The sequence below is a fragment of the Enhydra lutris genome, unplaced genomic scaffold, assembly GCF_002288905.1.
Source record: "Enhydra lutris kenyoni isolate GAN:26980312 unplaced genomic scaffold, ASM228890v2 scaffoldscaffold19, whole genome shotgun sequence".
Classification (NCBI taxonomy): Eukaryota; Metazoa; Chordata; class Mammalia; order Carnivora; family Mustelidae; genus Enhydra; species Enhydra lutris.
In genome coordinates this window covers 4,184,897-4,199,951 of record NW_019154103.1, presented here as the reverse complement: position 1 = coordinate 4,199,951, position 15,055 = coordinate 4,184,897, and the positions used below count along the sequence as shown (strand labels likewise).

Genomic DNA, 15,055 nt, shown 5'->3' with positions numbered 1-15,055 from the left:
TTATTTGTTGGATGGCTAAAGAAAGAGACTGCATACCTTAGTAATAAAGAGTTCCTCCACTTTTTATACTGGTGATTACAGAAGGCGGCATGGAGTGTGGCTCTGAGTAAAAGCACAAAATGTATTGTTTACTCCCAGTGATACTGAATTCTGTTGCACGTATTTAAGTGGTTTGCCCTTACCATATACATTCCTGTAGCATTCTCCCTTACCTAAAGTTCTCAAACCATCCAGACTTTTGTCCTGGGAGTCCACCATCTGAAAATCACTCAGGGAATCTGAATATGTAGCTGCATGAAGATGGGAAGTCCTAATTCTTAATTTATCTTAAAATCAAAGCAGAATCATAATAAAATGTAAATTATACCTGGAAACATATTTATCCTTCTTTTATATTTCCAGTTCAAGTCATATGTTCAACTCCTGCATGTACATGTGTTCTGCATAGAAAACTTCTGTCCCTTGACCACAACCCAACCTGTTATATGTCCTAGAAATCTATCCTACTGATCAAAGGGAAATTTTCTTTTTTTTCCCTAAGGTGTTTTTTTTTGTTGTTGTTGTTTGTTTTTTTTAATTCTCCAGTCAATGAAAGGGAAACTTTATTGAGGACCCAGGACCTTGGGGCTCGGGCAGGAGGCCCCCCTGCGGGCAAAGGTAGAGCCGGTAGAGGGGCCTTATTTGACCTTCTTTTTGGGGCGCAGGTTTTTGATGCGGCTGCACTTCTTGCGGCAGTTGACAGCGCGGGGGTGCAGGCGAGCACAACATTTGCTGCAGATCATCTTGTCACAGTTGTATTTCTGGGCCAGCTGGCGGAGGGAGGGCTCGACGATGCCACCCCGGAGGCGAAGCACCAAGTGCAGGGCGGACTCTTTCTGGATATTGGTATCTGACAGAGTGTGGCCATCTTCCAGCTGTTTGCCCACAAAAATCAGACACTGCTGGTCAGGGGGGATGCCCTCCTTGTCTTCGATTTTGGCTTTGACATTCTCAATGGTGTCACTGGGCTCCACCTCGAGGGTGATGGTCTTGCCCGTCAGGGTCTTCACGATGATCTGCATCTCTGCGTCTGCTGGCGCGAATCTGCAAGGCCGCCACCACCAAACCGCTCGGCCACATCATTGAAGAGAAAGAGGGAAGACTTTTTAAAGATTTTTATTTATTTATTTGACAAAGAGAAAAATTCAAGTAGGCAGAGAGGCAGGCAGAGAGAGAGGGAAGCAGGCTCCCTGCTGAGCAGAGAGCCCGATGTGGGGCTCGATCCCAGGCCCCTGAGATCGAGCCCGATGTGGGGCTCGATCCTAGGCCCCTGAGATCATGACCTGAGTCAAAGGCAGAGGCTTAACCCACTGAGCCACCCAGGCACCCCTCAAAGGGAAGTTTTCTATGTGGCTCCTTGCACAAATAACTCTCAGGACTAGAAAAAATAGCTTGGCCTGCACGTCCTGCTGCTGAGAGGCTGTAAGTCTTTTTTCAATCTATGAGGCACTGACTATTTCATCAAATAATGATTTCTTTAAAAGTAAACCTACCATATTTGATTCTGAGCTCTCTATAATTTGTACTTTCCCAAACTTGGGGTTGTGAGCCAGTCATCCATAACATCAAACGCTTATTTGAGGGCCCCAGCACAATTTTAGTTGAATTAAAAGCTGCAATTTTTAATTTGAAAATAGAGATAATTTTACACAATTTATTTTAAATGTAGCATTTAAAATGTTTTCTGAAGGGATTATTGTACCCAGTAATGTTCCAATTTACGAGGCTGCGGGTTCTAGAAGCTAGTTCTCCACTCAGCAGATCTTTCCTTGAGACTCACTGTTTAGATTTCAAAGGGCTGCTATGGACCTGGGATATATATCAGGAATATAGAAGAAAGGCCACATGAAGAAGGGACTTAAAGGCACCCTCTGGTGAGGGGCAGCTCCTACTCTTTTTCACCAAACTTCTCCCTTGCCAGTGTGCAGTATGGGTCTGCAGGCTTCTGAAACCTTATGGAATGACGAGGTAATAGGACCACCTCTAGGACTTGGAGAGTGGGCAGAAGTTCAGACAGGCTTCCTTTTACTCTTCTCCCTACTTCTATCTGCTCCTGTGGTATATAACTGAGTGATAGTGCTCCTGGCAACTTGGGAGAACCTAGGTTTTCCTTGCCCTCCTAGAAGCTCCATTTTTTTTTTTAAACATACTATTCTTCAGTAATCATCAAGTCTAAGATCATGGCTTTGTAAGTCCAGTCTGTCTTGGCCAGTTTGGAAAATGATAGCGGGACCAGGAATTGAACTTGCTTACTTAAACCTACTCATCATGATCTAGTTTGGTCCAGTGGAGGGAAGAAGCTTGAAGGGTGAATCAGAAGTAGGATTCTACTTCTAGCTTTGTTTCCTATTATTTTTGACTTTGGGCAAATCAGTTTAACTTCTGCATGACTCTGTTTCTTCATTCTCAAACAGGAGGAAAAAAACTTGCTGTAACTCAGTTTGCAGGGATATCAAATGAGATTATATGTATGAAAATTCTCCCTCAAATTTTTAAAGATGATAAAAAACACAATTTTAAAAATACTATCCATGTTGACAGATGAATAGCTAAAGACTATGTGGTATAGATATACAATGGGCTATTACTCAGTCATCAAAAAATGAAATCTTGTTATTTGCAATGACATGGATGGAACTAGAGAATATTATGCTAAATGAAATAAGCCAATCAGAGAAAGACAATTATCATAGGATTTCACTCATATGTGGAATTAAAGAAACAAAACAGAGGGTCATAGGGGAAGGGAGGGAAAAATAAGACAAAATCAGAGAGGGAGACAAACCCTAAGAGACACTTTTTAAAAATTAACGTACAATGTATTATTTGTTTCAGGGGTACAGGTCTGTGATTCATCAGTCTTACACAATTCATAGCACTCACCATAGCACACACCCTCCCCAATGTCCATCACCCAGCTAGCCTATCTCTCCCACCCTCCTCCCCTCCAGCAACCCTCAGTTTGACTCCTGAGATTCAGAGTCCCTTATGGTTTGTCTCCCTCTCTGGTTTCATCTTGTTTCCATTTTCCCTCCCTTCCCCTATGATCCTCTGTCTTGTTTCTCAAATTCCTTATATCAGTGAGATCATATGATAATTGTCTTTATCTGATTGGCTTATTTTACTTGGCATAATATCCTCTAGTTCCAACCACATCATTGCAAATGGCAAGATTTTGGGGGGGGTTATGGCTGCATAATATTCCATTATATATATCTACCACATCTTCTTTACGCATTCATCTGTTGATGGACGTCTAGGCTCTTCCCATAGTTTGGCTATTGTGGACGTTGCTGCTATGAACATTGGAGGGCACATACCTCTTCAGATCACTACATTTTTATCTTAGGGTAAATACCTAGTAGTGCAATTGCTGGGTCGTAGGGTAACACTATTTTCAACTCTTTGAGGAACCTCCATACTGTTTTCCAGAGTGGCTGCACCAGCTTGCATTCCCACCAACAGTGTAGGAGGGTTCCCCTTTCTCTGCATCCTCATCAACATCTGTCATTTCCTGACTTGTTAATTTTAGCCATTCTGACTGGTGTGAGGTGGTGTCTCACGGTGGTCTTGATTTGTATTTCCCTGATGCTGAGTGATGTTGAGCAATTTTTCATGTGTCTATTGGCCATTTGGGTGAAGAGACTCTTAATCATAGGAAACAAACATGGTGGCTGGAGGAGGGAGTGGTGAGTTGGAGACATTAAGGAGGGCATGGTATGTAATGAGCACTGGGTGTTATATAAGACACATGAATCACAGACCTCTACCTCTGAAACTAATAATACCCTATATGTTTTTAAATTGAATTTAAATCTTAAAAAATTGAAAAAATACTGTCCATGTATATATAAAATGATTTAGAAGGTTCTAAAATAAAATAGAGGATAAAATAATATAAACTAGAAATTACTAGAAAACACTAGGCATCATTTTTATTCTATCAAATTTTATAGGGGAGAAAAACCTGTGTAATAACAAGGGCTGTTTGTTATTCAGGCCCTCAGGAAAAAAACATACAAGATCCATTAACAGGCATTGATCTGAGGTAAAGGCCTAAGAAAACTGTTGAGTTTTAAACAAATAAGCAAAAGGCCCAATTTTATAATGAGGTCTCTTGCCTGACCTGAGCTGAGATAACTTGAGTCTTGGATTTATCTGGGTTTGAGGACAGCTCTGACACTGACTGTGGTAGCTCGCATGCCATGACCAGGTCATAAAAGCCTAGAACAATCTGGTGGCTGCTTATATCTACAGTACCATGTAAAGCATTGATACTTGTCTCTCCAACCCAGGGCCTGGGATCTGGCTTTTGAAATTATTGCTGCACCAGCGCTGGAGCAACTTCTCCTTTACTGTGTTTGACCTCTGGAACCGAGGACTTTTCCATTTCTGACCATTATGGGTTTTCTAAGAGCAGGGCTAGTCATGGCCTCTTTCAAATAAAAACCCTGCAACATCCCCCAGATTGGCTATCCATTTATAGTAAAGAACTTTAACCATATCCAAAATTGGGGTTTGGACCTATTATCTCCGTGTCTGATATCCTGAGGGATTGGTCAGTATAAGCCAGTAGCAGGGAGGGAAAAGGTGCTGTTGAGAGAAAAATGACCAAGGATGAATAAGCAATCTCGAAGAACATCATGAGGCAGCAGGTGCCACGGGGCTGTACTTTGACATTTCCTATTCTAGGTCTCTTTGGACAGTCCAGTCCGGAGGTTCCAGGAGGGCAGGACTGAGGTAAATATGTCCAGCACCAGCTCCTGTTGCTAAGCAACCTCTTCTGAGAGAGCCAGGACAACTCAGGTGCTTTCCTATAATGTGGAGAAGAAGGTAAGCAGTGGCACCTTGCAGGCAGAGATTGTGAGGAAATGCCTAACAGGAGTAGCAGAGACCAGAGGCATTGGAGGGTGAGCACAGGGGCCAAAGAGCTTCTGCCCGGCACCAACACCTAAAGGCCTAGAGCCAGATAGGGAGCAAGTAGGAGCTGAAGCAAGGGACCAGTAAGAGGAGGTCAGCAGCTCTGATTATGCATTAGCTATCAGCCCTCCTTCTGGAAACTCAAAGGCTTATAAGGAATGAGAAGGGCTGAAGTCCTGTTAGCTGTTGTTTTGTTTGTTTTGTTTTGCTTTGTTTTGTTTTGAGATTATGAGCGCGGGGGTACGGGGAGGGGAGTGCACAGAAGGAGAGGGAGGAGGGAGAGAGAGAATCTTAAGCAGGCTCTATGCCCAGTGTGGAGCCCCAAGGAACTCAGTCTCATGACCCTGAGATCATGACCTAAGCCAAGAGTCAGACACTCAACCCACTGAGCCACCCAGGTTCCCCAGAGGACATCAGCTTTAGTAGACCTGGGTTCAAGAATTTGAGTGCCCTTTGCCTAAAACCCTCGTATTGGATGGAGAGATAGCATGGCTTTGCAGTGTCCATATAGAATAATTCTGTTGCCCATTTTCAATTTGGTTAAGCAACAATTCCCTCTTCTCCCAAGCATTACCAGTTATTTAACCAGATTGACCTCCAGTTTTCATATGGAGGTCGTTTAGGATCTCAAAGGTGAGGTTCACCTTATTCCTCAAGGTCCCATGAAAAAAAATCGAAGATGGATAAAAGGAAAACGTAGACGACTCCACCCCAAAATTGCTAGAACACTTACAGGAATTCAGCAAAGTGACAGGATATAAAATCAATGCACAGAAATCAGTTGCATTTCTATACACTAACAATGAGACAGAAGAAAGAGAAATTAAGGAGTCTATCCCATTTACAATTGCACCCAAAACTGTAAGATACCTAGGAATAAACCTAACCAAAGAGACAAAGGATCTGTACTCAGAAAACTATAGAATACTCATGAAAGAAATAGAGGAAGACAGGAAGAAACGGGAAAACTTTCCAATACTCATGGATTAGAAGAACAAATATTGTGAAAATGTCTGTGCTACCTAGAGCAATCTACACATTCAGTGCAATCCTTATCAAAATACCATCAACTTTTTTCACAGAGATGGAACAAATAATCCTAAAATTTGTATGTAACCAGAAAAGACTCCAAGTAGCCAAGGAATGTTGAACAAGAAAGCCAAAGCCGGTGGCATCACAATTCCGGACTTCAAGCTCTATTACAAAGCTGTCATCATCCAGACAGTATTGTTCTGGGACAAAAACAGACACATAGATCAATGGAACAGAATACAGAACCCAGAAAAGGACTCTCAACTCCATGGTCAACTAATCTTTGACAAAGCAGGAAAGAATATTCAATGGAAAAAAGAGTCTCTTCAACAAATGGTGTTGGGAAGATTGGATAGCCATGTGCAGAGGAATGAAACTGGACCATTTCCTTTCACCATACACGAAAATAGATTCAAAATGGATGAAAGACCTCAATGTGAGACAGGAATCCATCAAAATCCTTAAGAAGAACACAGGCAGCAACGTCTTCGATCTCAGCCACAGCAACTTCTTGCTAGACACATCTCCAAAGGGCAAGGGAAACAAAGGCAAAAATAAACTATTGGGACTTCATCAAGATAAAAAGCCTTTGTACAGCAAGGGAAACAGTCAATAAAACCAAAAGACAACCGACAGAATAGGAGAAGATATTTGCAAATGACATATCAGATAAAGGGCTAGTATCCAAATATAAGAACTTACCAAACTCAGTACCCAAAAAAACAAATAATTCAATCACAAAATGGGCAGATGAGATGAACAGATATTTCTCCAGAGAAGACATACAAATGGCCAACAGACACATGAAAAAATGCTCCACATCACTCGGCATCAGGGAAATACATATCAAAACCACAGTGAGACACCACCTCACACCAGTCAGAATGGCTAAAATTAACAAGTCAGGAAATGACAGGTGTTAGCGAGGATGTGAAGAAAGGGGAACCCTCCTACACTGTTGGTGGGAATGCAAGCTGGTGCAGCCACTCTGGAAAACAGCATGGAGGTTCTTTAAAAAGTTGAAAATAGAGCTACCCTATGACCCAGCAATTGCACTATCAGGTATTTACCCCCAAAGATACAAAGGTAGTGATCTGAAGAGGCATGTGCACCCCAAAGTTTATAGAAGAAATGCCCACGATAACCAAACTATGGAAAGACCCCAGATGTCCATCCACAGATGAATGGTTAAAGAGGATGTGGTATATATATACAGACACACACACATATACATACAATGGAATATTACGTAGCTGTCAAAAAAATGAAATCTTGCCATTTGCAACAACGTGGTTGGAACTAGAGGGTATTATGCCAAGTGAAATAAGCCAATCAGAGAAAGACAATTATCCTATGTTCTCACTGATATCTGGAATTTGAGAAACAAGACAGAGGATCATAGGGGAAGGGAGGGAAAAATGAAACAAGATGAAACCAGAGAGGGAGACAAACCATAAGGGACTCTTAATCTCAGGAGTCAAACTGAGGGTTGCTGGAGGGGAGGGGGGTGGGAGGGATGGGGTAGCTGGGTGATGGACATTGGGGAGGGTATGTGCTATGGTGAGTGCTATAAATTGTGTAAGACTGATGAATCACAGATCTGTACCCCTGAAACAAATAGTACACTATATGTTAATTTTTTTTAAATGCTCCAAAAAAAAAAAAAAAAAAAAAAAGGAGAGCGAGAGAAAAAAAAAAGATGTATAAACAGCCTGTAGAAGCTTCTTTGGTTAGAGATCCTCTCCTTTCTTTCCCAATGGGTCTAGAAATCATTAGAAGCAGAGTTAAAACTTAATTATCAAGAAGAAGAAAAGGGGGAGGAGAGGGAGAAGGAGACGAGCAAGAAGAGGAGGGGTGGGAAGGGGGTCAGGGAAAATGGGGAGGGTTGGAGAGATGAGGCAGGGGGCATGAGGGGGAAAAAGGAGGCTGAGGAGAAGCTTACTTGTGGGTCTGTTTTCTTGACGTAGATGCCTACTCATAAAAAGTACCTCCTTATTTCCACCTCTGCTATATTGACATGTTTGTAATTTAAAGTCCCCATTGGGAAGTATTGCTAGAAAGAGAATAGCCATGTTAAAGAACAGGAACATTTTTAGGCTTCTGCTATATATTGCCGGATATGCCAAAGGTAATGAGGGGAGGGGGTCTCATTTTCCAGTGCTCCCCAAAAGCTTAGCCAGTTTATTAGGTGGGAAAGGACCTCTATTTGTTGCTGGAATTTTCATTTTTAAAATTACAAACTATTCAATGATTTCAACAAGATTTAATAGAGCTTTTGTATTCTGTTCTCTGTTCCATTAAAAAGCACTTTGGAGGTTAATAAGGAAATGTCTGACCTATTCCTCTCCCTCATATATTAGAGGAGCTAAAGGGGCTAAATAATATGCTCAACATTCTTGAGACAGGAGACAATAAGAGGCCTGCAAAAATGTGTGAATCTGGGAGGACAAGGATAGGTCTATGGTCCATGCTAACTGGTAGGCAGGGAAGACTTCATGGAGGTGTGATTGGTACTGGGTCCACAAGGTGGGTAGGATTTGAGTAGGTGGAAGAAATGTGATAAGACATTGCAGGTGGGAGTTCAGGCAGGAACAGAGGGCAAAGTCTTGTGTTCAAACTGAGCAAGGTATGTGCATTGGTTCAGGTTCTCTGGGAAGCAGATGGTAAAGGGAAAGTGAGGATTTGACTAGTGGAAATGTCTATGAGAGAACACACAAGAAGCTGGAGGAGGCTGGGAGAGTTATCAGACTGTGATGCACGTCAGTGAAGGAGAGAGGAAAGGAAGATTGAGTGAAAGCTTCTAGGACTTTCTTGCTTTGTGACAACATTTGGGAAGGGTTGTCAGGGAGTTCTTGAACCAATGTTGACCACCAGAGGAGTTCATGTCTCCCAGGAACAGGCTGCCTTAGTATCTCTGCTGCATCCAGTCAGCATCTGGGAGCAGCCTGTAGGAAGCTGGACATTGAAATCTTGGTAAAAATGTGATGATGGATCACACAGCATAGCAGTTAGCTAATTCCCTGGCATTGGAGGTCTATGAGGTGCATTCTTGTGGCTGCCATAACACAATGGGGAAAAGAATGAAAAGACTGGCCTCACCGGGCAGAATGCATTTATCCAGAGGTAGGAGAGGTTTCCTACTTTCATCTTCAGAGAAATATCTTGATTTCTATGGCTGGACAGAGGACATGGTGGAGATGGAAGCTTTACTAATGCAGCCTCTCCCCTCTTAAACCCCAGGAGCTAGGGTGTGGACTGTCAGGTCAACTAAGTTCATGTTGGATATGGTGGATGGGCCCTCGACATCCATTCCTCCTTCCAGTGTACTTTCCTCTATGGCAGAGTCTGGAAAGTTGAACACTACGTTTTCTAGATTCCACTATAGCTTTCATTCTGGATGCAAATTAAGTTCTGCCCGTTATTTGTACCTTTGGAACATATGGAAGGCAGAAGTTAGGCAGAGGCCATCCTGCTGCTTTTCAGATTTGTTTGTTTGTTTTGTTTTCTTGCTGACAGTTGAGATCATGAAGACTTTACTTTGTTATGTAGGAGCATTTCAGTGTTCATTCTCCAGCTTCAAGAGTTGGACAAGCTGGGGCACCTGGGTGGCTCAGTGGGTTAAGCCTCTGCCTTCGGCTCAGGTCATGATCTCAGGGTCCTGGGATCGAGCCCCGCATCGGGCTCTCTGCTCAGCAGTGAGCCTGCTTCCCTCTCTCTCTGCCTGCCTCTCTGCCTACTTGTGATCTCTCTCTCTCTCTGTCAAATGAATAAAAATAAAAATAATTTAAAAAAAAAGAGTTGGACAAGCTTTTTTTTAAAAATTTTTAAATTTTTTAATAAACATATAATGTATTATTAACCCCAGGGGTACAGGTCTGTGAATCGCCAGATTTACACACTTCACAGCACTCACCATATCACGTACCCTTCCCAATGTCCATAACCCCACCACTCTCTCCCTACCTCCTTCCCCCGCCGCCACCCTCAGTTTGTCTTGTGAGATTAAGAGTCTCTTATGGTTTGTCTCCCTCCCGATCCCATCTTGTTTCATTTATTCTTTTCCTACCCCCCAAGCCCCCCATGTTGCATCTCCACTTCCTCATATCAGGGAGATCATATGCTAATTGTCTTTCTCTGATTGGCTTATTTCACTAAGCATAATACCCTCTATCCACGTCTTTGCAAATGGCAAGAAGAGTTGGACAAGCTTTAAGAATCGTGGGGGTGGCAGCTTCCTGATCTCTAAATCCACAGCTACAGTGGTGTGTGCTGGATAATTCCACTAGTGCCTTCCTGACTCTCCAGTTCCTGGCACTGGCAGAGGATGTGCTCCCTGGAGGGCTGGTTCAGCAATGCTGTTTTGGGAATCATTTCTAAAGGTCAGACTGATACTGCTTTTCCTTTGCAATGATTTTTGTTTGGTTTTGTAATGATTTTATATCTTTTTCTATACCATACAACATTATTAAATATTATTGACTATATTACCTATGCTGTATTTTTTATCTTCATGACTTACTGATTTTATAAACTGGAAGTTTTTATGTCTTAATCCCCTTCACCTATTTCACCCACCCCTGAACCCCCTCTTCTCTGGCAACCACGTTTGTTCTCTGTATTTAAGAGTCTGGTGGTATTGTGTTTTTAAAATTATTTCTTTGCTCATTTGATTTATATTTTTAGAGTCCACATGTAAGTGAAATCGTATGGTATCTGTCTTTCTCTGACTTAGTTCACTTAGAATCATACCCTCTAGGTCCATCCATGTTGTCACAAATGACAAGATCTCATTCTTTTTAATGGCTGAGTAATATTCCTGTGTGTGTGTGTGTGTGTGTGTGTGTGTGTGTGTGTACCACATCTTCTTTATTCATTCATCTATGGATGGACACCTGGTTGCTTCCACAGTAAATAATGCTGCAGTAAACATAGGTGTGTGTATATATACATTCAAATTAATGTTTTCGTATTCTTTGGGTAAATACCCAGTAGTAGAATTACTGGATCATATGTATTTCTGTTTTTCGCTTTTTGAGGAACCTCCATATTATTTTCTGCCACTGTATTTTTTTACAGCAGTTGTAGGTTCACAGCAAAATTGAATGAAAAATACAGTTAGTTCCACATATCCTCTGCCTCTCCCTAACCTCCCCCATTATCAATATTCTAGCAGCAGTGTGGTACATTTGTTACAATCAGTAATATTTTGTTGATACTTTATTGTCACTCAGAGCATGTAGTTTATATTAGGGTTCATTTTTTTTTTTTTAAAGATTTTATTTATTTATTTGACAGACAGAGATCACAAGTAGGCAGAGAGGCAGGCAGAGAGAGAGGAGGAAGCAGGCTCCCAGCTGAGCAGAGAGCCCAATGCGGGGCTCAATCCCAGGACCCTGGTATCATGACCTGAGCCGAAGGCAGAGGCTTTAACCCACTGAGCCACCCAGGCGCCCCACATTAGGGTTCATTCTTGATGTTGTACATTCTATGGCCTTTCACAATTATGTGACATTTTTCATGATTATATCATCCTACAGAATAGTTTCACTGCCCTAAAAGTCCTTTGTGCTTCCCTTATTCATCCTTCCCTACCTATAACCTTTGCCAAGCACTGGGGTTTTGTGTTGTTTTGTTTTGTTTTTACTGTCTTCCGTAGTTTGCCTTTTCAGAGTGTAGCTGGAATCATACAGTGAGTAGTCTTTTTAGATTGGGCTTCTTTCACTTATAAATATGCCTTTAAGTTTCCTTCATGTCTTTTCATGACTCAATAGCTCATTTCTATTTAACACGATTAATAGTCGGTTGTATGGATATACCACAGTTTATGTATCTATTCATGTACTGAAGGACATGTCGGTTGCTTCCCAAGATTTTGTAAGTGCCTACTTCCCTATATTAAATACCCGGGTTAGTTTCCGTCTCCTGTACTTTACACTGACTGCTATAGAAAAGAAGGTGCATATTAAGATACATAATGTTAGCACGAGGCTGAAGTCACAACAAAGTGGGGCCCAGCTGAGAAATAGGTTCACTTGACCATTGCTTTTCTAATTTACATGTTTATCATGTTCGCTGAACTCCTGAGACATCTCCACCTTGTTCTGTTCCCTGTGGGAATGAAGAGATGACTGTCACTGACTAAGCTCAAAAGACAATTAAGGGTCTAAGTTTCAGGCTTTACCATGTGCAAACCAGCAGAACTGGGCTTTCCTTGCTTCTTTGTCTTTGCTCCTACAGAGAGTTCTCTCAGGACGAAGAGCACACTGAGCTTTTCCGCATCTGAGGGTCTTTTCACTTGTGTCAGTGATAGCCCTTCCTCCCAGCTTAACCATATATCTGGCCCTTTTGTATCCTTCAGGTTTTAGTTCAAATGTTACTTCCTTATATAATATAAACCCTCACTGTTGTTTTCTATAATATCTCCTTTTCTTGCAGAGAGGTGTACTTAATTCAGGCCATAAGAATCTCAAGCTTTATTTCTGATTAAGCTTCATATCCCAACAGTTAAACATGAATGGCTATATAGAAGGGAATTCGTTTCCATTATCTGTTGCTGTATAGCAAATCATATCAAAACTTGGTAGCTGAGGACAACAATTGTAATCAGCTCTCAGAATTCTGTAAGTTAAATGACTTCAACTGGGTGGGTCTTCTGTTGGTCTTTCTTGCAGTTTCTCATATAGCAGCAGTTGGCTGGTGGCTAGGTCTGGCACATCCAAAATGGCTTCACTCACATGTCTGGTACTTCAGCAGGGATGACTGGAAGCCTGGATCCAGCTGTATGCTGGTATGGCTAGCTTTTCTCTTCCAGGTAATCTCAGCTCCTGTCCCTGGCCCCACAGCCTTTCCACCTGCTGTCTTCATGTGGTTTCTCCAGCAGGGTAAACTTCTTATGTAGCAGCCTCAGCCTCCCAACAGCATAAAAGCAGAGGCTGCCAGGTCTTCTTAAGACATATTGTTGGAGCAGTTACAACATCACTTCTGCTACATCTTTTGACTAAAGCAGTTACAGAGCCAACCCAGATTCCATGTGGAAGGAGACTATACAGGAATGTGAATACCAGGAAGCCTAGTGCATTAGGGTTCATCTTTGCAGACTAGCTACCACAGTGCTTAAACATTGTCAGTCAGTGGACCTCGCCAACATCCATTAAGCTGGCTAATGAGTAATAATGATGATCATTCATGATGATGATGATGATGAATGAGGAGAATTCTATCTGCTATTTAAAACAATTTTTCTCCTTGGGAATTGAGATAGTTCATAGGAAACCATAGGAAGATTCTCCAAGAACTGGGAGCCAAATGACAGTCTAAGAATCAAGAAAGTTAAGAGCTACATGTGATGGATGATATTAGCCATCTGGAAAAGTCTTTAGGACTAATCTCTTAATCATTCAAGAAGAAAAGTAGCCATCAAATTTCATAAATAGGAGGGTATTGGTAACCTTAAACAGAGAGGTTTTAATGGAGAGTTGGGATGGAAGCCAGAATAGAGTGGGTTAAGGAGTGAGTGGCAGGTGGCAACATGGGCAGAGCAGTTTAGCAACTTTTTCAAAGATGTAGCCAGGGTTTTTGATGCACAAGTAGTAGGATGGGAAATGGAAGGGAAAAGAAAGGGAAATGGGTACGATTTTTCTGGATGGTAGTTAGGCAGCAGATAATAAAAACCTTGAATATATTAACGTCTTTTGGCCTAGGTATACAAATTCTAAGAAAATAACTTAATGAAGTAATCAGACATGTGCAGAGATTCATATAACAAAAAATTCACTTAACGGCTCAGTCAGTTGAACATCTGACTTGATTTTGGCTCAGGTCATGATCTTATGCAGTGTGGAACATGCTTGAGATTCTCTCTCTCTCTCTCTCTCTCTCTCCCTGCCCCTGCCCCTCTCCCTCCCCCTGCTCATGCTCTTTCTCTGTCTCTCAAGTAAATAAACAAACAAATAAATAAATCACACACACAAAAAGAATAGGTAAATACCTGCATAACCACCATCCAGGAGAACAAGTAAAACAGTGCTCCCCTTGTGCCCTTTCTTACTGCAAGTAGGAATTGTAAGTAACAATTGTCTTAACTTTCAGTCATTTCTTTGCCTTTCCTATATAATCGATTTTAAAGTTCTTCATTGTTGATGCATATGGTTCCAGTTTATTAATTTCTACTGCTATACGAGTACCTTCTATCTGAATGTACATTCTTTCTGTTATAAATATATATGTGTAGGGGTATGTGTCTATGTGTTTAAATATCAATGTGCCAAGAAAACAAAATGCTGTGAACATAGAATTCTATACCCAGTGAAAATATCTTCCAGGAATGAAGGTAAAAGAAACTTATTTTCAGATAAAAACACTGAGAGAGTTTGTCAGCATCAGACTTGCTCTAAGGGAAAATGTTAGTGTATGTAGCATGGCACATTCAAGATATCATCCCACGGGCTTCTTGCTTCCACTGTTGCCTTGGGGAGAAGAGCTTTTAATCTATCGGTTGCTCTTTTCAAAGTAGATTACATTTTATTGCTGGCTGCTTTTAAGATTTTGTTTGTATTTGATCTTTTGGATTCTGTCTTCACATAGTCTTTAGCCTGGATATTCTATATTTCCTTACCAGCTTTCTGATGCCTTTGAATATGTTTTCAACATGGTTACTTTGTTTTTGGTGGGAGTGTCTGCTCTGAAGGGTTTAACAACTTACAGATAAAACTATGGCTAACTATGTATATTAACTATCTGGGGGGAAAAAAAGATTCTAACAGAAGACTGGCTGTTGCCAAGAGTCAGGAAAAAGAGGACATAAGCTTTTGGGGAGCTCTGTCTGGCTCTACATAAGTGGTAAAGATACAAATTGACTGATGTGAGATCTGGTCAGTTTTCCCAGTATATCTCTGTAATGGTTGCAGACAGAAAGAGAGCCATGGAGTGCGTCCAACTAGCTTTCCCATTCTCACTCGGTGGCTGTCAGCTACCTTATGACTTTCATAGTTCCCAGAAGATGAAAAGATGTGTGTACCAATTTAACCATCTAGGCAGTGGTATTTCTTGCTATAAATTAATACTT

General features: G+C 41.5%; 1 protein-coding gene across 3 annotated transcripts; it reads right to left on the bottom strand.

Moving 5' to 3' along the window:
• Positions 1 to 579: 579 nt before the first annotated feature.
• On the bottom strand, positions 580 to 5,567 carry LOC111148280 (ubiquitin-like). Of its 3 annotated transcripts, none has more exons than XM_022504758.1 (2): positions 5,546 to 5,567; positions 580 to 1,069 (listed from the first exon to the last, which is right to left on the bottom strand). In XM_022504758.1, exons 1-2 carry the CDS (start codon positions 5,565 to 5,567, stop codon positions 678 to 680), a joined length of 414 nt encoding a protein of 137 aa, XP_022360466.1. In that variant the 3' UTR covers positions 580 to 677. The 3 variants fall into 3 exon arrangements, with proteins under 3 accessions (XP_022360466.1, XP_022360467.1, XP_022360469.1); XM_022504761.1 differs by lacking the exon at positions 5,546 to 5,567 and having other exon boundaries at positions 586 to 871; positions 959 to 1,099; XM_022504759.1 differs by lacking the exon at positions 5,546 to 5,567 and having other exon boundaries at positions 580 to 1,131.
• Positions 5,568 to 15,055: the final 9,488 nt, after the last annotated feature.

Bases quoted from the DNA above. Each gene is read 5' to 3' on its own strand.
- LOC111148280 (XM_022504758.1), bottom strand. From the start codon at position 5,567: ATGAAAACTGGAGGTCAATCTG. The intron at 1,070-5,545 runs GTTAAATAACTG...TCGCGCCAGCAG, and splicing joins GAAAACTGGAGGTCAATCTG to ACGCAGAGATGCAGATCATC.